Source organism: Caenorhabditis elegans, chromosome IV (genome assembly GCF_000002985.6).
Source record: "Caenorhabditis elegans chromosome IV".
NCBI classification, from domain to species: Eukaryota; Metazoa; Nematoda; class Chromadorea; order Rhabditida; family Rhabditidae; genus Caenorhabditis; species Caenorhabditis elegans.
In genome coordinates, this window is record NC_003282.8 from 3,436,170 (window position 1) to 3,458,333 (window position 22,164).

General features: G+C 37.0%; 7 protein-coding genes, 1 long non-coding RNA gene and 3 pseudogenes across 11 annotated transcripts; 7 read left to right on the plus strand and 4 right to left on the minus strand.

Annotated features, from left to right (window-relative positions):
• Positions 1 to 151: 151 nt before the first annotated feature.
• srz-32 (Serpentine Receptor, class Z) lies at positions 152 to 1,709 on the plus strand (the record flags this gene model as incomplete). The annotated part of the gene is made up of 5 exons (NM_067944.4): positions 152 to 319; positions 734 to 858; positions 911 to 1,211; positions 1,256 to 1,417; positions 1,461 to 1,709. 5 exons carry the CDS (start codon positions 152 to 154, stop codon positions 1,707 to 1,709), a joined length of 1,005 nt encoding a protein of 334 aa, NP_500345.2.
• Positions 1,710 to 2,142: 433 nt separating this feature from the next.
• On the plus strand, positions 2,143 to 3,338 carry grd-13 (GRounDhog (hedgehog-like family)). Its single transcript, NM_001028251.5, has 3 exons — positions 2,143 to 2,309; positions 2,363 to 2,602; positions 3,135 to 3,338. Exons 1-3 carry the CDS (start codon positions 2,193 to 2,195, stop codon positions 3,246 to 3,248), a joined length of 471 nt encoding a protein of 156 aa, NP_001023422.1. The 5' UTR covers positions 2,143 to 2,192; the 3' UTR covers positions 3,249 to 3,338.
• A 163-nt stretch (positions 3,339 to 3,501) lies between these two features.
• Positions 3,502 to 4,284, plus strand: grd-3 (Ground-like domain-containing protein). The gene is made up of 3 exons (NM_067945.7): positions 3,502 to 3,552; positions 3,611 to 3,927; positions 3,978 to 4,284. The coding sequence occupies exons 1-3, from the start codon at positions 3,510 to 3,512 to the stop codon at positions 4,161 to 4,163; spliced, it is 546 nt and encodes a 181-aa protein (NP_500346.2). The 5' UTR covers positions 3,502 to 3,509; the 3' UTR covers positions 4,164 to 4,284.
• A 601-nt stretch (positions 4,285 to 4,885) lies between these two features.
• grd-10 (Ground-like domain-containing protein) lies at positions 4,886 to 5,672 on the plus strand. Its single transcript, NM_067946.5, has 2 exons — positions 4,886 to 5,087; positions 5,242 to 5,672. The coding sequence occupies exons 1-2, from the start codon at positions 5,009 to 5,011 to the stop codon at positions 5,469 to 5,471; spliced, it is 309 nt and encodes a 102-aa protein (NP_500347.1). The 5' UTR covers positions 4,886 to 5,008; the 3' UTR covers positions 5,472 to 5,672.
• A 461-nt stretch (positions 5,673 to 6,133) lies between these two features.
• F09D12.2 (Peptidase_M13_N domain-containing protein) lies at positions 6,134 to 8,032 on the minus strand (the record flags this gene model as incomplete). The annotated part of the gene is made up of 8 exons (NM_067947.1): positions 6,134 to 6,214; positions 6,258 to 6,428; positions 6,468 to 6,581; positions 6,632 to 6,778; positions 6,822 to 7,032; positions 7,286 to 7,587; positions 7,638 to 7,853; positions 7,901 to 8,032. 8 exons carry the CDS (start codon positions 8,030 to 8,032, stop codon positions 6,134 to 6,136), a joined length of 1,374 nt encoding a protein of 457 aa, NP_500348.1.
• Positions 8,033 to 8,744: 712 nt separating this feature from the next.
• Positions 8,745 to 10,409, plus strand: F58E2.5 (SCP domain-containing protein; the record flags this gene model as incomplete). The annotated part of the gene is made up of 4 exons (NM_067948.2): positions 8,745 to 8,987; positions 9,568 to 9,711; positions 9,762 to 9,833; positions 10,120 to 10,409. The coding sequence occupies 4 exons, from the start codon at positions 8,745 to 8,747 to the stop codon at positions 10,357 to 10,359; spliced, it is 699 nt and encodes a 232-aa protein (NP_500349.1). The 3' UTR covers positions 10,360 to 10,409.
• Positions 10,410 to 11,046: 637 nt separating this feature from the next.
• On the minus strand, positions 11,047 to 12,539 carry F58E2.6 (annotated as a pseudogene). The gene is made up of 3 exons: positions 12,374 to 12,539; positions 12,138 to 12,325; positions 11,047 to 11,544 (listed from the first exon to the last, which is right to left on the minus strand). Coding segments are annotated over exons 1-3 (852 nt in total).
• Positions 12,540 to 14,200: 1,661 nt separating this feature from the next.
• On the minus strand, positions 14,201 to 14,566 carry linc-158. Its single transcript, NR_101897.1, has 2 exons — positions 14,395 to 14,566; positions 14,201 to 14,343 (listed from the first exon to the last, which is right to left on the minus strand). It is a non-coding gene; the product is annotated as a long non-coding RNA linc-158 (long non-coding RNA).
• Positions 14,567 to 14,721: 155 nt separating this feature from the next.
• On the plus strand, positions 14,722 to 15,858 carry F58E2.11 (annotated as a pseudogene). The gene is made up of 3 exons: positions 14,722 to 14,870; positions 15,618 to 15,730; positions 15,783 to 15,858. Coding segments are annotated over exons 1-3 (338 nt in total).
• Positions 15,859 to 17,438: 1,580 nt separating this feature from the next.
• On the plus strand, positions 17,439 to 18,619 carry srz-23 (Serpentine Receptor, class Z; the record flags this gene model as incomplete). The annotated part of the gene is made up of 4 exons (NM_067949.2): positions 17,439 to 17,588; positions 17,666 to 18,106; positions 18,162 to 18,323; positions 18,368 to 18,619. The coding sequence occupies 4 exons, from the start codon at positions 17,439 to 17,441 to the stop codon at positions 18,617 to 18,619; spliced, it is 1,005 nt and encodes a 334-aa protein (NP_500350.2).
• Positions 18,620 to 19,723: 1,104 nt separating this feature from the next.
• On the minus strand, positions 19,724 to 20,944 carry srz-88 (annotated as a pseudogene). The gene is given in 6 exon segments: positions 19,724 to 19,891; positions 19,893 to 19,949; positions 19,951 to 19,968; positions 20,291 to 20,543; positions 20,652 to 20,740; positions 20,789 to 20,944. Coding segments are annotated over 6 exon segments (741 nt in total).
• Positions 20,945 to 22,164: the final 1,220 nt, after the last annotated feature.

A 22,164-nucleotide genomic window follows, 5' to 3' on the forward strand; every position in this document is an offset into this window, starting at 1 on the left:
TTAGCGATCAAAAATGGATTAGGAATTAATACATAATGTTCAACGATTAATAATATAGGCTAGTCTTGCCCACCATGAGTTCTTGGCAGGTGGAATATATGCATGCTTATTCGATGCTTGAAAAAAACTTCAAAAATTTCATTAGTCTCTCATGGAGTTCACCACGAGAAGCAACTCAATTCCCGCTGCAGTACAAATATCCCCAAGTCCTTTCCATTTTTTATGGATCTCGACTTTGGTGTGTATTTTGTGCTGTTATATTGTGCTATTTCCGTTCTATGTATATGTGAACAAAGTGAATCGGAAGAGGGATGAAGCGGTAGGTGGTTTCTCCACGCAAAAACAAGCTTAAATTGCTCTTACTAGTAGGGAATAGGCTTGAATTATCAAGAAATTCTATGACAATATCATTAAATGACATATTAAACTTAATTAATTTAATGTTCCAAATTTTATTTAAAACTTTTTTCCGCATAGCTTCAGAGCTTTAAAATAAGAATTTAAAGTAACAAAAAAAGTTCCTTAGCAAAATTCTCAAATTAGTTGGGATTAAGATTTGAGTTCAGTATTAGGTATTAGGCATTAAGTATTCAGTATTCGGTATTAGGTGTTCATTATTTACAGTATTAGTTATCACAGTTATTTGTACTCTCTGATGAAAGCAGGGGTAGGCTACCTTTACGTTTTGTTCCTTAAAAATCAATACTACAAACTATACAGACTTCTCGTACAGGCGTTCATCTTCCCGATCACCAACCACTTCTACAAAATGGTCAAAACTTCATACATCATATTCACGTGTGGACTTCTATTAGTTTTATTCGGATTCTCACTCGATATTGACTTTAATGATGCATCGTAAGTGTATTTGGATGATATACATAATTATTAATTGCCTTTAACTTTTCAGAATCTTCTCTCTAAAATCCATATTTCTAATGTTGTTATTTTTGATAACTTGCATACTATATGTAATATCCGAAGTGTTTAATTATTTGATATCTATACTTGCATTGGAAAAGTTCATCGTCTATTTTTCCCCACGAGCTGAGCATTTTGTGAAGCGAGTTCAAAACGTTCAGATGAAATTCATCAAGTGCTTCTATCTTGCGATTGGTGTTAAGGAATTAGTTGTCAATACATCGATGCTCCTAATGAATAAAAACGGAGTAGCAGATATTAGGAAATCTAATGAAGCAATAGTGCTAGCGGTTAGTTTTATTACGTTGCTCTAGAGACCAAAAATTACTTCAAGATAACTTTGGGTTCAACAAGTGCGCTAATATTTTTCTCTGCTCTATTATATATACCAATTACAATTAGCGTTCGAAGGCTTGCTCATTTACCATCAGTGAAGCAAAGTTCTCCGCAAAAATATATTTTCTGGCAGACCATTACGGTTTTTATATTTAAATCGGTTAGAATCAATACGTATTCTTCATAAATAAATTTTGTTTAAGTTCCTAATAGCAACTGCTCTCTACTTATTCCATAACGGCCAAGGAATTGTATCTGAATTAATCCTGATACTGGTGGTGGACGTCATCATAACACCAGTAATAATCCAAATATCTTACCTCGGGTGCAACAAAAGGAATTTGAACACTTTGTTAAATGCATTTGAATTGAGGAAATTTGTGAGAGTTATACTTGATCAAAAGGAAAGCTCTACAGTGTACACCACAACTAATCATATGTTCAAATTTTGAATTTTGAAAAATTGGAATAAACTATTTACACAAACAAATCATCTTATTATTCTTTAAATGTGGTGAAGTCGAAATTTTTGCAAGAATTTACCAAATTTTACCCAATCTGGGGATTCAACTCGGTTTGGCAGAATGCTGATATTTGGCGTTACGGAAGATTCGGCTGTTCGGCCGCAGATCATGAATTTATGCATTACGCAGCAACGGTTTTAGACCCTCAAGACCCCTTCTATCTGCTCGAAACAAGTTAACAAGACAGAAACATTCCAATTTCCCTTCAAACCTCCTTTTCAACTCAGATCTAATCGCAGCTAGGCGCCATGTCAAACTAGATGCCTATCAGGGTTTACCTTCAAAATTGACCGAAGGTCGTCTCGTATCCTTTTATAAGAGGACAGTCGGCATTTAAATTGTCGAGTTTCTCTCTTTCTTCACTTTCAGTATTTTGTGTGTTCTGCCCAATAGGCATTACTTTCAGAGATCATGAGCCGTTTTCTCCTTCTCACTGTGCTCGTTGCGTCTGTTCTCGCTGCCTATGATGATCTCCCAAAACCTGCCGATCCTTATCAACCACCAGGAACCGAGCCGAAAACCGAATCGGTATCTTTTGAAATTTTTTAAATTTAATCTCACTGAAACCCATTTAATTTCAGACATGCCCAGATCCATACAAGAAAATTATCACTCAACTCCGCGCCGAGCTAGGCAAGGATGTGTCCAGCATCAAGTTCACCAACCAGCTGGGCTCCCGCGTTCAAAAGGCATTTGGATCCGCTCATGAGATTACTATGGGACCAAGCGAGGCAACTCTTAAGACAAACTTCAACGGAACAATCTGCCGTCATGCTTCAACCGATGGATTCCACTACATTGTCTATCCAACTCCAGGACAGGTACGCAAAAAAGGATTTTTATGTAGAATTTCCTGTGTATGAGGTGTTAGTTTGCTTGATTTAAGCATAGTTAACTATTTCGGTCCTTAGCTCTTCTGGGGCCTACAAGCTAAACCCCCGCTAGACCCGAGTGTCTTTTCAATTCAGTATTTGTTGGAAATAATGGTTAAGCTTAATCGGTCTTGCTTTCAAGCTAGAATTCTCGGCACGATATAGTTTTGCAAGTGGAATCGGAATTACTTTTCGACCGTTGTGGGCCAATATGTTGCCAAAATTTAGGAGTTCATAGTAGTTTGAGGGAATATTTTGTCAGATTGGACTAGATTTGGAGTAACTATCTTTTTTTTAAACTGTGACTAAGATGCTTTCCTCAAGAAAAATCGGAAAAAAGCTTAATGATAAGCCAAAGCCTAAGACTAAATCTAAGCCTAAGTCGTCCCATAATACGATTGTATGAGTTTTGGCTAAAATTTCTCTAAAATTGCCAAACTTTTGGAGATCTATAGACTCCTGGTAACCTACCATTTTCCAGTACAACATCAACAACGCCGCCGTCGAGGAGTACTTCGAGAAGTTTGCCGAGTTTGCCGCTCTCGGAAAGTCCGCCAACATTGCCGACCTTCCAAAGGATCCACGCAACGTTTGAGTGACAAGATACCGACGATTCTTTCAAAAATACTCCTTACTCCTATTACCTTTTGATGTTTATCTTTCTGTAAATAAATGTTTACGAAAAAAACTCTTGACCTCGGCACCAAGGCACAAACTGGGCAATCAGCGGCGCCGATCTTCTTGAACGGAAGACACAAACATCCCTTATCGCGCGACACTCATCGAGGTCATCGAAGGTCTCACTATAAAAGGGACGGCGCCGGCGCTGGAAGGATCAGTGTTCAGCTCGGCAGCGATGAAGTTTCTACTCCTTCTTGGCGCGGTTATAGCCGTTCGAGGTATTTTTTCTGGAATTTCAACACTTTCAGTACACTTTCACTCCGTGATCCTTTTCAGCCCAATCCGACACATGCCCATCACTCAAGGATCGTCAGCTTGCCAAGCCTGGCCAGCTGTTCTGCTGTGATAGCACCATCAAAACCGTCGTGGAGACCGGAATGCAGACCCTGGACCTCTTCGGAGCTGGTGGACCACAAACACTTGGACCAATCGTTCAGGCGCTAAGCACCTTCGTTCAGCAACACTTCAAAACTGCCTATGAGATTGTTATGGCTCCAAAGGACTTTGTGCTCAACACACACTACAATGGCACCAGTCTCTGCAAGTTCCAGTCCAACAGTTACACCTTGGCCATCTACGAGACCCCAGCTAAAGTAAGTTTATTAGATTTCAGAGAGATCCGGCTAATTCTTGAATCTTTCAGTACGATATCAACAGCTCCAGAGAAAAGTACTTCAACAAGTTCGCTCTCAACGACAAGCTCCGTCTGCCATCAGTTTCCAAGCACCTCAAGCAATTCTCCGGACTTGCCAACACCGCCACCGGAGGACTCAGTGGATCCGCTGGATCTGTCGCCGGCGGCCTTGCTGGAGGATTCTTCGGACGCTAAGACGTTGCAAAATGTGTGCAAGTGGAACCATTGCCTGCTGTAAAATGAAAAACATTACGGGGATCGTCATCTTTTTGTCGCTGAAACCAGATTTTTTATGAATAAAGCATTTAAAAATCATATATATTGTTATTAAAACATTGTTGAAATATGCACGGATCAGGTGTGCCTTCTTGTGTTCCAAAAGGGCCCAGAGTCTTCAGAAAAAGGCTTTAGAAGTGGCCAAGGACTGATTAACTTCGAGCATCTCATGGTGGATGGAGCATCATGGAGGATCCAGGATGGAGCTCAGAACCCGAACTCTATGGAATCAGCAATTTGTAGTTTCAGAGCATTGTACATCGGAGAAAGCCCGCCGTCTAAATCCCAAAGCCTTTAAACATCTTGTCGTGGACCTTTTAACTTCTGGAGCCGAGCTATCTCCACTACAGACTGGGATTAATTTTACTCTTAGGATTAGGCTTAGGCTTTGTGTTTGGCTCAGGTTTTGACTGAGGCTTAGGATTAGGGTGACGCTTTTTTAAAAATCTTTTTCTGAAGAAAAGTGCACAACATCTCTACCAAATTTCTTATTATCTTTTAAGTTTGATCAGCTATTTCTTAGATTTGTTTTTAAAGACCCAAATTCAAAAATCGCCTTTACGTTGACACTTTAACCTTGAGGACCTACTCACAATCTGATCTTGAAATAGCGCCGCCCCCGGCGAAAAAATTCCAAAGATAATCATCAAAGCTATTTTCCCACTACTCGCCGTACCATACCTATCTCGATTTCGCATCTTTTACTATATAAGGACTGTCCGCACAGTTTTGAGCCTCCTTGCAGCGTCTTCAACGTCTAAAAAATGCGCTCTCTCGTCGTGCTAGCCGCTTTGGCCGTTACTGTTTGCTTCGCACAGGACAATTGTTATATTAATGAGGGAGGTAAGTAATTATGAGGGTGTAAGCCTAGGCTCAGGTTCAGGCTTAGGCTTAGGCTTAGGTTTAGGCTCAGGCTTAGGCCTAGGCTTAAGCTTAAGCTTAAGCATAGGCTTAGGATTAGGCTTATTATAATTTTAATTGACACGGACACTTTCAGGCTTCACATGCTGCAACAAGGAGCTCGAGTCCGTCATGAAAAGCTCGTTGGGAGGAAGTGACCTTGTCGGATCTGCCGGGGACATTCAAAAGGGAGCAGAAGGGTCGTTGGGTGGAAAGTTCGAGACCGTCGTTGCCCATGATGATTTCGCCTACAAATCTCACTTCCAGGAGGGAAAATCGTGCAAAGTCGAGAAGGACGGACAGTATGCACTTGCCTGGCAGCCATAAGTTCTTGTATTTTGTTTTTACTGGTTTCAGCGACTTTTTGACGATCTTCTTTTACCCTATCTCAATATTTGTATACCCCCCGCAACTATTGGTTCAATTTGGCACATTTTTGTATAAAAGAATTTTTAAAAAGTTTTTCGATTTGAAATGTATTCATTGATGGTTTGGTTGAAATATGTAGGTATGAAACTTCAAGCAGAATTAGAGAATTCCACTAGCAGTGTCTGGATCTTTTTCGAAAATTTATGAAAGTCTCCGAAGCTTTTTAGAAGCATATTATCGACTGAAACTATTAAATGGGCAGTAAAAATGTTAAGTAGAATAAGAACTTCGTAGTTTAATAGTTTAGTAGTTTTGTATAGTTTCGGCAAAAATGTCAAATTTTTCAAACTTCTCAACTCGAATATAAGTCTTTTTTTTCAAAATTTTGATTTATCATAACGTTTTTTGAGACAATTTCATTCCAAAATTAGGCCGTTTTAGGCCATTTTAGGTCTGAAAATGCAGTCTCAGATTTTGGTACTCCACCTTTAATGGCAACTACCAACCATTATCAAACCATTAACTTTTGGCAGTGTTAAATAAAAAATTTTATTTGCAAAATCTCAAGCTTCAAACGTAAAATTATAACTCTTTGCGGTGCCCATCAAATCATTCAAAAATCAACCAACGTCCTCCGTTTCATGTTTGATCTTATAGTCTTCCAAGTTTACCTCGCCACCCAGCGGCTTACAGAACTCTTCCTGAAATATCACTTATCATCCAGAATACATCCATCAGTTTTACCCGCTTAGCAAACATCCGATCACCGGCACGACATCCGTAAAGTGAGCTGAATAGTGGATATTGACGAACAGCGGTGTTGAGAGAAAGCTCAAAGGGATGATGATTGCGGCATACGGTGTTTTTCGGTTTGCCTTGGACGCACAAACTACTCATGATTGTTTCCAGGGAGAGCTGAAATATTAGATATGCCTAGTTGATAAGAGGTCTTACCTGCTTTTCATTTGCAGATTTCCTGGCCGCCATCTTCATAACCATCCTCATAGCCATTATATTCGCCAGATCTTCATGAGTAACTTCTTCGCTAAACCATCCATCAACTGGCTTCTAAATACATAAATTTTCTATGACTCAATAAAGATTCTGTTATTCCTTACCACTGCATCAGTGTCCCCCATCATCTTCACCTCGTCTCGTGCACATTTTTCAGCTGTTCTAGTAACAATTGAATCCATCAGCCATGTTCCTTGTGGGTATACCCAATGCATAAGCTCATGAGCAAGTACGAAAAGTTTATCGGCTATCTGGAAATTGTTTCCAATTCGACATTTAAACTGGAAAACTAACCGCTTTAACTGGCTGCTGAAGATCACTTCTCGTGACTACTGTAACATGAATCAAACTAATGTACTGAGCTGCGTCACTTTCAAGATTCAATAAAAGCGATCGAAACAAGAAGTTTGGGCTGTAATCCGGAATTCGTTCACTCATAAACTTTATTGCTGCGTTGATGGCTCCTAGGCTCAGGATTTTCTCCGCCACTTCGGTTTCGAGGTCTCTGAAAATATATTTGTAACGGTGGAGTAGCTTGTAATTGCTTAAACTTTCTGAAAAACTAAACCCATGAAAATTAACAGATTTTTAGGCAATTCTTTAGTATCTCCAATCCTTAAATTTCCGATCCTTAAGTAATGATACACGTGGTGTTAAAGTGCTGTTAAACAACCGCCGTAATGTTTGTCGTAACAACCTGAGCGGAAATTGACAAACGGAGCAGATATTCTTCTTTTAGCTCTCAACTATCCACTTACCCCGGCGATAATAAACTCCTGAGCCGGTAGTACTCAGTTTCATAAACCAGCTTGGTATCTTCCAGAAGTGTTACATTGTTATATTCAAGGAATGCAAATAACACTTTTGCATCTTTCAGATATAAATTTAAGAAAGCCATGGATCGACCCGACAGTGGACTATTCCGAATCTCCTGGATCGTGTTCTCCTTCATCAGATCAAACATGTAATGTAAGAATTTATTTTCTTTGGTGATAGGCAGTCTAAGGTGCTTGAGAATCTCGATGTTAGCGTGGAGAGCGGTGTACAAAACATTGGTCATCTAAATAACCACATTTTATTTTAAATTGTTAAAGGTTATTGTTATTTTACCGTTAGATTGCTTGTCTCCAGCTTTTCCAGGGCATACAAGACCTTCTCCAAATAGTTATTTTTTGCCCCAGAGGACATCTCTCCAAAATAGTCTGAATCTACAGAATCTGTAACCACCATGTTGATTGCCGAGTACCATGCCATCAAGCGATCTGGGTCCAGAATCTGGTCAAGTGGGGTGTAGGTTCCGTTACTCGGGAATGTGATGTTTGGTTTCTGAACTTTCAAAGTTAATGTTCAAAAGATCTGGCTTGTAGGTTCACTAGGATGTCTCGATCTTCAAAGATATTCGTGAAGTTGAGTTTAGTGATGATTCTGTTGTCCTTGGAGCAGACGTAGTCGTAGAAGTCATTGCAAGGATCCAGGGGCAGACTTGAGTTCTGGAAAAAAAACATGTTTCAAAGTCACGATCTAGGTCAAAGATGGTATTCTGGCTTAAGCTAGGTCGTAGGCTACACAAATAAGGCTTAGAAAAAGTAGGTTTTAGGTTGTGACCTAATTTCTCAAGGTGAGCTGAAGATGCGTATTAGATGTGCGGCTGGTGAATTAGCTGGAAGCACAAATAATTCAAGAACTGAAACTCCACAACTCACTGGAACATTTTTAGTTCAAAAAAACGTAGTTTTATAGAAACAACTTACTCCTTGAGTACTCTGTGCAATAGTTTACACAAAGAAAGCTAGTAGTGTCCATAGGAAGTTCATTGATGATCAGTGTCAATAAGTGTGCAACCAAGCTGAGGAAAAGAAAATGTTCTTGAAACTGCCGCCACATGTCGGGGGACAACCTTCGAAAAAAAATATCTGTGACACGCCGAGCAAGAACACGAACAACTTTATAGGCACATGTTGCTTGAACGATTGGGGGAGTAGTGGAGAGAGGCGACACATCAATCTTCACTGATTTAAAAGCTGGATACTATTATAACTAGAACACATTTTAGTTTCAGAGGCCCACAATGGCCTGTAGTTCAGGGGATAAATCTAGAGAGTAATCGTGTAACTTGCCTCTAATGGAGCGAGCCCACTAAATGAGAACCTGTGTCTAGTTTTTTGTTAATATTATAAACATCACATTACGTAGACGGCGCAGCTCGTAAACAATACAATGGGCAACGTGTACAAGTTTAAGGAGCGTATAAAATGTTTTGATCTGTTATTACCATACCTCCTCCTAATGAATTGCATTACATTTTTGTTTTTGAATCTAGCTTCTGCTATTGCCCACAAGGATATTCTCAACGCCTATAACAACTTGAGATCCGAAATTGCAAATGGGACATTCACAATGAAGTTGCAGTTTCCTGATATTACAATTCCATTGGCACCTGCAGCAGGAATGCTGAAACTGGTATGCGATGTTTGTTGTTTGAAGGCCTTATTTGGTGACGAATTTTTATTGAGCATTTTTATTTAAATACCACGATTTTAAATTTTACTGTGTTGGGTCCTACTGTTTTGGTATGCCTTTATTATATAGTCATTCAAATGTTGGGAAACTCATGGAAATTCCAAAAAAAAAATTCTGGATTGTTCTGGAACCGTCGGAAAAAATCGAGAAAAGGTACTAGTCCTAAATCACCCCGCCACTTTTTAATATTATCCATTTTAATAAAACGTGATGTCCATTTTCCTTCTTTAGGCTTAGAAATGGTTATTTTCTAAGCCCAAAAATACAAAAACTCCACACGTTTTTATTTGAAAAAAAAGAAAAAAGTGGCGGGGTGATTTAGGACTAGTACCCGAGAAAATTTTGGATTATTCTAGAAGGATTGATTGCTCCTAGAGAAAGTAAGCCAGTCGAAGCATACGCTTTAGCGCATGCGAACAGCTGGTAAACAATAAATAAAACAAATGTTCTACGGAAAATGTATCATCTATTAATGAAATAATAGTCACAGCAATCCCACTACATTGCATAAATTATTCAGAAATGGAACTGCCGTCTAGCGGCTCTTGCTCAAGCCTATGTGGATTCATGTCCCAGTTATCAGGACTTACGCGTACATAAACCGAAATTTCCTGTTACGTATAGTTTCCTGGACGCTAATTTACAAGAACACATAAAAGATCCAGTAAGTCAAAAACTATAATATAAATAAATAATGCATTATTCCTTATTTAGGTACTGTATCGATTCAAGATATTGGAGATGGATTTTCGTAGAGGCTATATTAATGATGATTGGTTCAAAAAAGTGCGTTTCAACCAGGGATTGGGGGGGAGGGGGGGCTGTCGGCTGACAGCCGACAAATTCGTGGATTTCTAATCTAATATGGAGCAAATATAATGCAATATGGATTTTCTAAACAAATATGGTTGAAATCTAATTAGACGACTAAGCGTTTGTCTGAGATCCGACAGCCATAATTTTTTGTGGGCCGGATGTCGGCTTTTGCCGACAGCCGAAAAAATCAGCCAGCCGTACATCCCTAGTTACAATATCATCAGCTCCCTACATAAATACTTCGTGAAATTTCCAGCTAATCTCCTCAAAATCTATTGGCTGCGCATTCAACAATTGTTCGGAGAATGTGTTGTTCGTCTGTTACTACAAAGAGCAAATATATGAGGACTTTAAATTTCCTGTGAATGGTGGTGCGGAACCTGGAAGATTTATCAAAGAACTTGATGATTATGTTCCACGATACAAGGAAGGAAAAGCGTGTTCAGCTTGTCCTCCACCAACTTCATGTCGTGGTTCTTCAGTTCTCTGTTCTTGAAAATTAATAAACGTTTTAAGTGCTTCATGATGATCCTATAGTAATCCAGTTACTACTTAAAATCCAATAAAATAATGTCTGAAGCAGCATGTTTTATCTTCCTTCTTACTTTTTTTTATGTGATCTATAAATCCAAAAGTTCAGAGAATAATTCGTTAAAAACCCTGTGGGCACTCAAAAACCTAAGCTGTCCTCTACTGGACTTTCTAACTTCTGAGCCGGTTATACAATAACACAATGAGACGATGTACATAGATCACCTTATGGATTATCTCGTAACATAATTTCTGTAAGTTTCTTTATGAGTTACCAATACTAATTGATTTAAAGTAGCTGTGAAAGAAGGTTTTGTGAATGTGATTTTTGGATTCAAATGTGTAGAACATTTTTTGAGAACTGGGTCTAGACGGAAAGATTTGAAAGAACAGAACCCTGAGCCAAGGCAAATATCATCGGCTCTCCATCCTGTTACAGCCAGGTAAATCAGTGCAAATTAAACTAGTGAGAGGATTTTCTCAATCTGTGGCTACTCAAAAAATAAAGTAGTCTCGTTACCCATGTACTAAATGTCAGAATATCAAGGTTAACTCAATTTGCCGATGATATTTGATTTCACCTTCTTACTAGGTACTATAGTTCCAAGCTAAAAAAAAATGAAAATAATATCGAACAATAAAAATTCTTCATTCAAAACATTTGATTAGTCATAACTCTTGAATTAACCAAATTTGAAACTCTCCCCAAATCAAGATCACGAGGCATCTTCCGTCTCAAAAACTTCTCAAATCCTCCTAGAATAAACTCTCGGTAAGGCTTCTGCACAGTGAGCATCACAATTGTTGATATAAGACCATGACATGAGATTATAATAAACATAATACTATTCAAAATAGCGTTGAAAAATGTTGTATAGGCGTAGTAAATCATTGGCATGGAGATGATGGAAAATGGAATTGCCAATTGCATAAAAATGGCCTTGAACAGCTTCTTCTGGAGCTCCAATGTCTGTTTCGAACGGACTTCGCCATATGTTTGAAGAGCACGGTAGATTTGTAAGAAGAGTGCAAGACAAGTGACGCAGAATAGAGTTGATTCACCTACGGTCCACATCAGAAATTGCCATTTGTTTTCAACGGAAAGGTAGAGGGGAAGAGCACGAGCAGCTTCGGGTAGACATGGGAGGGCCTGAAATTTGGTGTTGTAACTGAAGGAAGTTAGGTCGTTTTCAGACCTGGGCCGTATTGGAAAAATGGCAGCACGAGAGTTTTGGTGCAAAGACAGGCGTTCTAGTTTGTCAGACGAGGTAAGTCAGAAGGTCTACTTAGGTCTTAGGTTTTACAAGTCTAAGGGTATTTAGGTTTGCTTGGGTCGCTGATCTATTTAGGTCTACTTGAGCCATGGTCGTAGGCTATTTAGGCCTTCTTAAGTCGTTCTTAACACAGGTTTTTTTAGTTAGGGTATTAAGGTCTATTTAGGGTGTAGTCTTCCTAATTAGGTCGAAGGCCATTAACTATTAGGTTTACTTGGTTATAGGATCATTTTTAAGGCCTACTTCTTATGGGTGTTCTGGCCTACTTCTTAAGTATTTCAGTTTAATTTGATTGTAGGATACTTAGGCTTCTTTAGGTATATGCTACTTAGGTATACTTAGGCCGTAGGCTACTTAGGCCAACTTATCTTGTGAGATAACTAGGTTTACTGAAATTGTAGACATGAAAGGACTACTCAGATTGGCCTAACAGCCTTCTTGAGCCTTAGCATTTCACATCTAAAATTACCTGTATGATGAAATCTTTCTTATATTCAATCCCTGGCGGCATTTCAATATAAACTGGAACAAAAGTTGCAAAAGCTGTAAAGTAGAAGAATCCTAAGAATGGATATCTCGCGTGTTTCCATATTTTTGGGTTGATTAACAGAATGAACAACCGGTTTTCCACGACAACGACAATAGCGCACCCGGTAACTGAAACAAAACAGTTGCTGCACCCCGAAAAGTTGTTTCCGAACTAACCAAAAACCATTGTCACTATAATTTTTGGAGTTTTCAGCAAAATACAATAACCTCCAAGAACATTGACTGGGATGGAAATACAGCCGACAGCATGGAGAGTTGCTACAAAAAACTCTGGGGAGTCGAAGTAGGTATTCTTATATGTAGGTGAGCAATATGTATCCATTTTACAAAGAGCCGATCGATAATGATATTCTTAGCAGGAATAAAGTGTGATTTGTCACTGCATCATATTTGGTTTTGTGGGAGTTTGGTGTCAGATTGCTTTTTCACCTGCGCTAGGAAATTTTGATATCATAGCGACAAAATAGCAATTAGTAAGATATTTCCCAGGATTGTTCTATACTTCTGCACCAGGCCAGATTTGTGAGCAAGACGTTCACATTCCGACGTACAAATTGAAATGTTCAGTATGAGGTAATATTTTTTGCTGAAGGAAACTGGGAAATATTGGTACTTTGTTATGTGTTTTATGAAAATTTTGAAAATTTTTGAACATAAGTAAAGCGGGAATGCTTAAAATGAGAACTGAAACTTTACGAAACTTTACGAAAGTTAGGTAGGAGTAGGTGTTTTATACATAGGTATGCTGAAGTTTTTGTAAATAAAAACCAGGTTTCAGAAAAATTTCATCTTGGATCTTGAACGACGAATCCTACATCTCAGTCGGCAGTTTCTTCAAAAACATATACCATTTCATAATTTTAACCCGAAAACCAATAAGAAGCTTTTTGGTGCACGGGTGCTGTCAAAACATTTTTGGCAAACACTCATTGACTAACTGCTCATTGACTAACTTTGACTACCTTTTGCTCATAGACTAGTTTCAAATGCTCATTGACTAGTTTCGAATGCTCATTGACTACCTTTATCTAATTTTTCAGAATTTTCAGTTTTTCACGCTGAAAAGTCTGAATTTTCAATAACATGTTACTTTTTGATGTCTAAGAAGGTCGTGCTCTTTTTCATTTCCTAAAATTCCGGAAAAAATGGAGATGAGATGAATGCTCATTGACTACCTTCAAATGCTCTTTGACTACCTCAATCTATCAAATTTTCCAAATTTTTTTTCGAAAACTTTTCAAAATTTGATCAGATATTATAGAAAAATGCAATGTTTGTAGTTTTTTCTAGTTTGGATGTTCTGCACACTATTGCAGACGAAAACCTGAGGTATTGTAGAACCCCTAAGCTCAAAAAACGCACTCACTTCGGATGCTGATATCTCCGTGGAAAAATTTTGTATGACACATTTTTTTGGATAAATCGCGAAATAATGTGCGTCAAAGGGAATTTTTTTTTTCAAGAACGTCGTTCGGCAAACTGCCTGTTTGCCGATCTATCTAAATGTTTTAATTCCGCCAAGTTGCCGGTTTGCCGGTTTCTCGATTTGGCTGAAATTTTCAATTCCGGAAGTTTCCCAATTCGCTTGAAAAAATCGTTTGCCTTTATTTATTTTAAATTTAATTTTCAATTAATTTTATTGCGGGATTATGCACAATACACTGAAGCTTGAATATCGCTAAAAAAGTAGTTTTAAAAAATCAACCTATTTGCAATTTAAAAAAAGCAAGTATTTTGAAAAACGGCCTTTTTCCGTTTGTCACACAGTATTTGAATGAGGATAAACTGAAAATTATGAGCGATTTATGGAACAAACCTTAAAAAAAACGCTAAGACATGATCAAATGTTGGACTTAACCGGTTTCAGTGGTTTTTATCAAGGCAAGTATTTTTGCAAACGAGCTTCACCTTTTTCCGTTTGTCGCGCAGTGTTTGTGCGATTTATGCCATAATATGCTTACTGTTGTAGGCGTTTAAAAGTTTATAAGATACATGTTTATTTGATTTTCAATAGTTAAGAGGCATTTGCCAAGAAAACATTAAACTTGAAAAGCATCACTTGGAATCTTATTGATCCTGCCGTAAAATGCTTCTTCACAGGTCGACTCTTATTCATTGCACCACATCTGGAATCAATATCTACTCTTTTCTAATTGTAAGAAAATAAGGAACTTTACGGTGTTTTTGAGCATTTTGCAGCTAGATTTTGCAGGCTGGGTCTTGTGCCAACGTTTTTTTGGGAATACTTGCTATATTCAGATACAAAACAATTCGAAGGAGTTCTGACACTCCACGTGGCAGTTACCTGGAAGTCATTTTCTATAATTAAGATGTTTAAAAAGTATTCATTTTTCTACCATGCATCCATCCATGTAATTGCTTTTCATGTAATCAGAGTAACAGCTTCTCGATGAATTGAATGTCTCACCAATTATATTGGTAGGTGGAGAACATTCGAGAGTTATTATTTCAGCGATCAATAGTATAAGACAAATGAAAAAAACATGACTGGTTGGGAATTGTGTAAATATTCCATTTTTATACCGCTTCAAATCTCTTTTTATTTGCAATTTTTCACGTTTTGTTTTAAAATGTTGAAAAGTGCGACGATTACGTGACTCACAAAATAAAGTCTAGCGGATTTCAGTACAATGTGAGTATGAAAATAAAGAGATTATGTTTTTACTGCACTTACTCACAATTTACTGGATTTAACAAAAACATTACGTGCAGTTTTTGAGTACATTTATGAGTATAAAACGGGCATTTTTCAGCTGCATCAAATAAAACAAAATTAAAGTTGTTAAAAAAACTGAAAACTCTTAGAAATGAACCATTTTCTATTTCTGTTACTTACTATTTGTTTGGTATTCCCTTCAGTTTTTGGATTTTCAACTCCAGCTGATACTATATCAGATTCGTGGAGCACCAAAAAGGAGTGCTCAGAAGTTATGGAAAATTACAATAAAAGAACGGGATGTATTGTAAGAAAATCAATTTTTCTTCAAAATGGCTCAGTTTTTGAGAGATAATGTTTCCAACTTCACATGTTTTTTTTCAACTCAACTTTTAAAGATGAAGTCGTCTTAGTATGTATTTTAAAATGGCAGAAAATGGGCCGTGAATGTTCGAAAAGTTGTAAAATGTTTCTAGTTTTAAAAAGGTTGTTTCCATTTTTTGAAAACCCGAAAAAAGTTGCCAAAAACTTTGAAATAGGCTTAAAAATCGATAACTTCGTTTTTTATGGAAACTGTTTCTTATAAAAAAAGCTTTTAGAGAGCCGAAAAGGAAATTCAAAAATAATTTTTGAATTTTTAAAAATTTTGAAAAAACATTAAAATTCGGGTCCAGTTTATATCATTGCAAGCTCCAACTTTAACAAAATCCAATTATTTTTCAGATAACTGCAAAATGGGTTTCAAACAAATATTCAGAATGCTTTGTTATAGATTACATAAAATCAGTTGGATCCGCATTTTCAGGAACAAAAGACGTCAGATGTACCAAATCACCGTATGATATTTTCAAATTATTTTTATTCCAAAAAAAACGAGACAATTTTTAGATGTGCTAACAACGTCAAAACTTCAGTTGATTGTGCAGCAGCGTTGGGTGCAAGACTGTCCAAAATACCACAATAAAATATTTTTTGGGAGATGGTTTTCAGTCATTAAATACTGTTGAAATTGCTTAATTTGAAGAAATAAATATTTCAATTAAGAATTTGTGTTTAAAAGCTTAGGTAACTAGATTTTCGAAACTAGTGGAAGAAAAACTATTATGCTAATTTCAACGTTTCTCCGAGCTTTATTGTTGTTGTTAGACTTTTCTAGTTAACTAAAAAATAAGTATATAGTTTGAAAATTACTGTATTACTAAAATTGTTTTTCTTGAAAACGCCTCCCTTCTTCAATGGAAATCGTTGAAAATGGGCTCGCCAGATGTCCGCCGCTTAAACGTTTTCAGAGTGGATTTGATAAAGTTTTTTTTTTAAGATTCATATCTGAACTAGGGCTCTTTGGGTATGACGCCGCAAGCTGATGTGTTTGCGCAATGAAGTGCGCGGCCGACACGTTCGGGGTTCCGCGCCGCACTACACATTCTGTTTTTTTAACGGGCATTCCATTTCAGAATACGCAGCTGAAATTAAATTTTGTTCGGAAAACAAATCAAAAGTTGATTTTATTAAAATTAAACTGGTCCTTGGTCCCCAAAAAACATTGTGTCTTGTTGTAGGGTGATTGTAAAAATCTACTCAAAAAGGGTTCCTACAGGGAAGGATAATCAGACAGTACGGCAGTAGTGTAGATACTATCTCAATGGAGCTAATATTTGAATAGGTTGTAAACATGCGTTTCTTTATGGGGTGGGTGGCGATGTGGTGGCGGCTAAATGTACCTCCCTTCAAAGAAAATTTGAGGCTATGTAAAGGAGAATATGAGAAAAAGGAGTATGCCTTTTTTGTGCTATTATTATCTGGCAGGAATGGGAAGCAAAGATTCTAAGAAACCAATTTTCTACTTTTTCAAAAGTGAAAAAAATTAGGTAGGTTCAAACTTTGACAATATAATCTTCAAAGAAAAACTTACACTTACGAGCTGTTAACCTATCAAAATTTTCAAATCCTTAAAAAATTTGATTGCTGGGTTTTTTAAAAATTTCACTAGTTTTCACGCGTTGTCAGAGTGTCTAATTTCGGTTTGATCTACTTACAAGGGAATGGCGTTAAAACTGCGCGGGCTATCGATAAGAAAAAACGCTAGATGGTAGCTGATATCAGTGGCTACAAGAACCAATTTTAAAAATTGCCAAAGTTTATCAGGAAATTGACACTTCGTGGTGTCAGAGAATTCCCCCATTTTTTGTAGATCAAACCATAATGGGACAGTCTAGCACCAAGTGACTTTTTTATATAAAATGAAAACGGGCAGATTAGCCGCAAAAAAATTTGCAAAAAAAACATAGTCGTAGGTCGCATTGCGACCCAGTCCTCATGGGAGCCCTAATCTGAACAATAATATGAACAATGTTATGACAGTTTAAAGTTTTTTTTTTTCTTCGAATCAATATTCCCTTTTTGCACGAATTAACAAATTCGCTGATCATTGATTGGGGTTTCAGGTTTGCCATTCTGAATAGATGCAAATCTATCACCTGTTCTCAGAAAAGCCCAGGGTGTTTTCTCTAAAATCAGTTGATTAGCTTCACAAACTCGGATATCATGCACTGGGATTTATTATATTTGGAATTTTGTGATGGTGGATCTATATATCTTTACTTTATTTCAGTCTTTGTTTTTCTTGTGATCTATCTGATATTGTTTCCGTTTTACATGTATGTGTTCAACTATAACCGCAAACAGGATGAAAAGGTATTGGTTGGGGGTTTTGATGAATATATATATGTGTATACATATGTGTATTCATTATAATGAAAGAATATATTTAGACATTCATGTTCCCAATTATCGATCACATTTTCAAAATGAATAAAGTGGCTTACATACTAATTGTGTGCCTAATTATATGTATAATCAAAACGTGTGTGTATTTTTCCACACTTCCTTCCAACTTCCAACTGGATGCTGATGAAGAGATGGTAGACACACCCCAACTTTTCACTAATTTGGCCATCGTCGCATCATTATTAACGCTTTTTTTGATGAATCAGTTGTTTCACTGTTTTACATTTCTAATGGCTGTCGAAAGATTTACTATTTATTTCTTTCCGTCGAGTGAGAAAATAGTGTTAAAATTTCAAACATACGTCACGAAACACATAAAATTTGCGTATTGTCTCTTGATCGTGAAAGATATACTTGCTCTGATATATGCGCTCTGGAAGCATGTAAATTTGAAAGGCGGCATTGATGTGTACTTTATATATTTTGTAAGTTTGATCATTTATATATTAACATATAATATGAATTTTTGCAATGGCTCAGGCATTTTATTACACCATCTTTTTTTTGCCAGTTCTCGCCAGTTTTCTATACATTCCAATAATGATAAGTATACAAAAGCGTGCTCACTTGCCCTCTTTTCAAGAAAATGAACCACAAAAGTTTATTTTTTGGCAAACGATTGCTGCAACTGTTGTAAAAATTGTAAGTCTTAAATTAATGAATTTTAATAAACGCGTTTCATTAAGATTCCTTTATATTTGCTTATAACTTTGGATGAGGTAGAACTGAAGTTTTTTATAATTGTCTGTATTATATTCGACTTGTTTATAACACCTCTATTGATTCAAGTGTCTTATTTGGGATGTAACAAGAGAAACGTGAACGCTTTGATTTCATCATTCAAATTTAAAAAGTTTGTGCAAGTTTTATGCGGTTCTGATAGTGAGAGTCCTACTGTACATCCACAAGTATATTCGATTTCCCAAACACAACTTTAACGAGTCTACTGGATGATTGAGTTGAACTAATGCATTAATTGATTGACAATGTATTATGTATGTAGGTATATGAAAACCGTTTCAATTTTTTGTCAGTGCACTGTAGGAGTACTGTACGGTGCTTGTGGAATTGTTCCTGACCAACCCACTGGGAGGAAACTTCGCCGGATTGAATGTGGGAAAAGATTACTATTTCAGATTACAATATCACAGTGATGTTAAGCAAATTTCCAACACATGAAATCATGAATAATCAGCTGCTGATATAGAATTTTCATTTTTGATGCAGTCTCTATTAGCCAGCTGAAAATTTCCATATCAACACTGTGCACGTACTGCTACCGTATTGCGATCGAAAAGCAAAACTATTAAATGGTATAATAAGACAATCATTAGTTTGTAATTCAACCCTCAAACCTCGATAAGCTGTTTGTCAGCAACTTTTGATCTTTTGCCTTTTTTTGTGGAATTTTTGGCCGATTTTTCATGGGAATTTTGCCAGACTCTTTTTTTCCTGGTTGTTTTATATGTTGGCTTTTTTCAATTTTTTTTGTTGAATTCTTGAGTTTTCTAGAATTCCTTTTTTCTCTCTTCTCCCCCCAGCCTAAGTTTAAGCTTAAGCTTAAGTCTAAGCTTAAGCCTAAGCTTAAGCCTAAGCTTAAGCCTAAGCTTAAGCCTAAGCTTAAGCCTAAGCTTAAGCCTAAGCTTAAGCCTAAGCTTAAGCCTAAGCTTAAGCCTAAGCTTAAGCCTAAGCTTAAGCCTAAGCTTAAGCCTAAGCTTAAGCCTAAGATTAAGCCTAAGCCTAAGATTAAGCCTAAGCCTAAGCTTAAGCCTAAGCCTAAGCCTAAGAATAAGCCTAAACCTAAGCCTATGCCTATGCCTAAGCCTAAGCCTAAGTCTTAGCCTTGGCTTAAGCCTAAGCCAGAGCTTAAGCTCAAGCCCAAAATTAAGCCTAAGCCTAAGCCTCAGCCTAGGTCTAAGCCTAGGTCTAAGCCTAAGCTTAAGCCTAAAACTAGGCCCAAGCCTAAGCCTAAGCCAGCACATTTGTATTTAGGACTTGTAAAAACATATCGGGTACTTTATCAACTTTATTCAAAAATTAATTCAAAATCTTTGTTGCACGGAAATCGAACTTGTCTGCGGATGCACATATGAATGTTGACTGCATATGATAATTTTGATGAATTGTTTGAACTTGAATGAAACTATCAGAGCTGCCAATTTGTGTCTGTTGCACACTAAGTAGCAAGTTTGTATAATGCATGGGTCACCAACAAGTAATAGAAAAACACCTCAACTTCAGGAAACTCATCTTGGTTGGAATATATAATAGTGTAGACCACGAGTGCCTGGGAAAAAAATTTTGAACGATTTTGAAGCACAGTGAGTTTAGCATTTGCTTTTTATACATTTTTAACTTGGCATAAGGAAGCTTGTACAACTAGCGCTCAGTCAAAATGTGGAAAAATTCAAAAAATTCACAAGGATACCTACCAAACTGGCTGCACCTCCGAAGCTCGTCAGCCAGAGAACATACTTCTGTAGGCTACTCTGATAAGTAGAAATTGCTCGTTTCCGTCCGAAAATTAATACGGCAAGATGCATAATGTTAGCAAGAACAGGGAAAAAACAAACAGTGTAAACTTTCTCCCAATCTGCCAGCTCTTTTACTGGAGGGTTTAGTGAATATGAAATTAGTTGATAAAAAGGTTCGATAAAAGTGTAGAGAGCTTGTAAAAGAAAGAGTATCCAGTAAAAGTGTATTGCTTTCTTTGTGATACTTCTATGAATTTTCCGCATTTTTGGACCGAGTTTCGGGAAAAACCAAACCATGAAGGATTGAACCGATAGAAGGAATATGAAAATGTGGTATACTTGAGCTATGATGTAGATGGAGATACCACAGATGAAAGAGATAATCACACTGATTACAAGAAAAATTAGTATTGCTGGGTGATCCAAAAAATCAGAAAAAGTTGGTGCAGAGCCATCTTTTGTTAAATCTTCTTTTTTAAAGTTTTGCAAGCCTAACTGAATTAAAGTTATGAATATGAGCAGTAGTAGGACGCTGGCTATTCTTATGGCTTTGAAAATGTGATTCATTATTGCGAAGAGGGGATCCTGAAGAAATAGTTTTTTTTCTGAAATTAAAGAACAATATTTAATTACCTTTGTATCGGCATCCCGAATTGCATTAAAAACGTACACGTAAAACAAGTGTCCGAGAAAGTAGACGGAGCCCAAAATATTATAAAACCAAAACCAGAACGTGTCGTTTTCTTTCGAAACAAGGGACGAAAAAAAGGTTTCGATTGTTGAGTTCATAGTTTTTTTGGGAAAACTTGCAAAGGATAATGCAATAGCTGCAAAACTTTTTCCAATGCAGGTGAAATTTTAATCATGTTAATGACGAATTCTAATCATTTCGAACAATTTCAAACATCAAACGCAATTTAATGCGGAAAAATTGCCGAACTTGCCGTTTGTCCAGCTCGGCAAATTTGCCGGATTTGTCGAGCTCGGTAAGCTTAATTTTACCATTAATTTTGGCTTTTTTTGAGCTCCAAAAACTATTGCGATTTACCGAGCATGACGACCTTAGCAAATTTGCCAATTTTGCCGAATTCGCCGTGCAGATATTGAAAAAGTATATTTTCAGAATTTGCCGAGTTGTTTGGATAGTCAGAGTCTACAACACAAAATCAATAATATTTTTAGTTTTCGTAATTTCAAAAATTTGCTAAACAAAACCCGCCATGTGACCCTTTCAGTATAAACCTCTAAAAGGGCGGCGAAAAATTTTTCCGGCGAACCGGCACTTCGGCAAATTGCCGGAATTGAAAATTTCCGGCAAATTGGCAATAGCCAAAAAAATTCCGGCAAATTGTGGTTTCGCACAATTTGCTTGGAATTTTCAGAATTTCAATTTTAATCGACAAAATCTTGTTCCTACATATATTCTGAAAAATAAGCAAATTCTTTGAAAATCTCTGAAGAAAACTGGAAAATTTTTTAAAAAGGCACAGTTTTTTACTTCTAAAAATTTCCCGCAAAATTTGATATCATGCAAACGTCCAATCTGCAATTTACCGAAAATAAAAATTTCCGGAAAATCAGCAAACCGGCAAATTGCCGGAATTGAAAATTTCCGGCAAATTGGCAATAGCCAAAAAAATTCCGGCAAATTGTGGTTTCGCACAATTTGCTTGGAATTTTCAGAATTTCAATTTTAATCGACAAAATCTTGTTCCTACATATATTCTGAAAAATAAGCAAATTCTTTGAAAATCTCTGAAGAAAACTGGAAAATTTTTTAAAAAGGCACAGTTTTTTACTTCTAAAAATTTCCCGCAAAATTTGATATCATGCAAACGTCCAATCTGCAATTTACCGAAAATAAAAATTTCCGGAAAATCAGCAAACCGGCAAATTGTCGGAATTGAAAATTTCCGGCAAACCGGCAAACCAGCAATTTGCCGATTTGCCGAACTTTTCGACGAAAAAATTTGCCGCACGGCAACTGCCGGCCGCCCCTGAACAGTGTT

Excerpts from the sequence above, each read along its gene's own strand:
- grd-13 (NM_001028251.5), top strand. The coding sequence starts at position 2,193 with ATGAGCCGTTTTCTCCTTCTCACTGTGCTCGTTGCGTCTGTTCTCGCT. Across the intron at positions 2,310-2,362 it reads CCGAGCCGAAAACCGAATCG|ACATGCCCAGATCCATACAA; the intron begins GTATCTTTTGAA and ends ATTTAATTTCAG. Across the intron at positions 2,603-3,134 it reads TCTATCCAACTCCAGGACAG|TACAACATCAACAACGCCGC; the intron begins GTACGCAAAAAA and ends ACCATTTTCCAG.
- grd-3 (NM_067945.7), top strand. The coding sequence starts at position 3,510 with ATGAAGTTTCTACTCCTTCTTGGCGCGGTTATAGCCGTTCGAG. Across the intron at positions 3,553-3,610 it reads CGCGGTTATAGCCGTTCGAG|CCCAATCCGACACATGCCCA; the intron begins GTATTTTTTCTG and ends GATCCTTTTCAG. Across the intron at positions 3,928-3,977 it reads TCTACGAGACCCCAGCTAAA|TACGATATCAACAGCTCCAG; the intron begins GTAAGTTTATTA and ends TGAATCTTTCAG.
- grd-10 (NM_067946.5), top strand. The coding sequence starts at position 5,009 with ATGCGCTCTCTCGTCGTGCTAGCCGCTTTGGCCGTTACTGTTTGCTTC. Across the intron at positions 5,088-5,241 it reads TTGTTATATTAATGAGGGAG|GCTTCACATGCTGCAACAAG; the intron begins GTAAGTAATTAT and ends GGACACTTTCAG.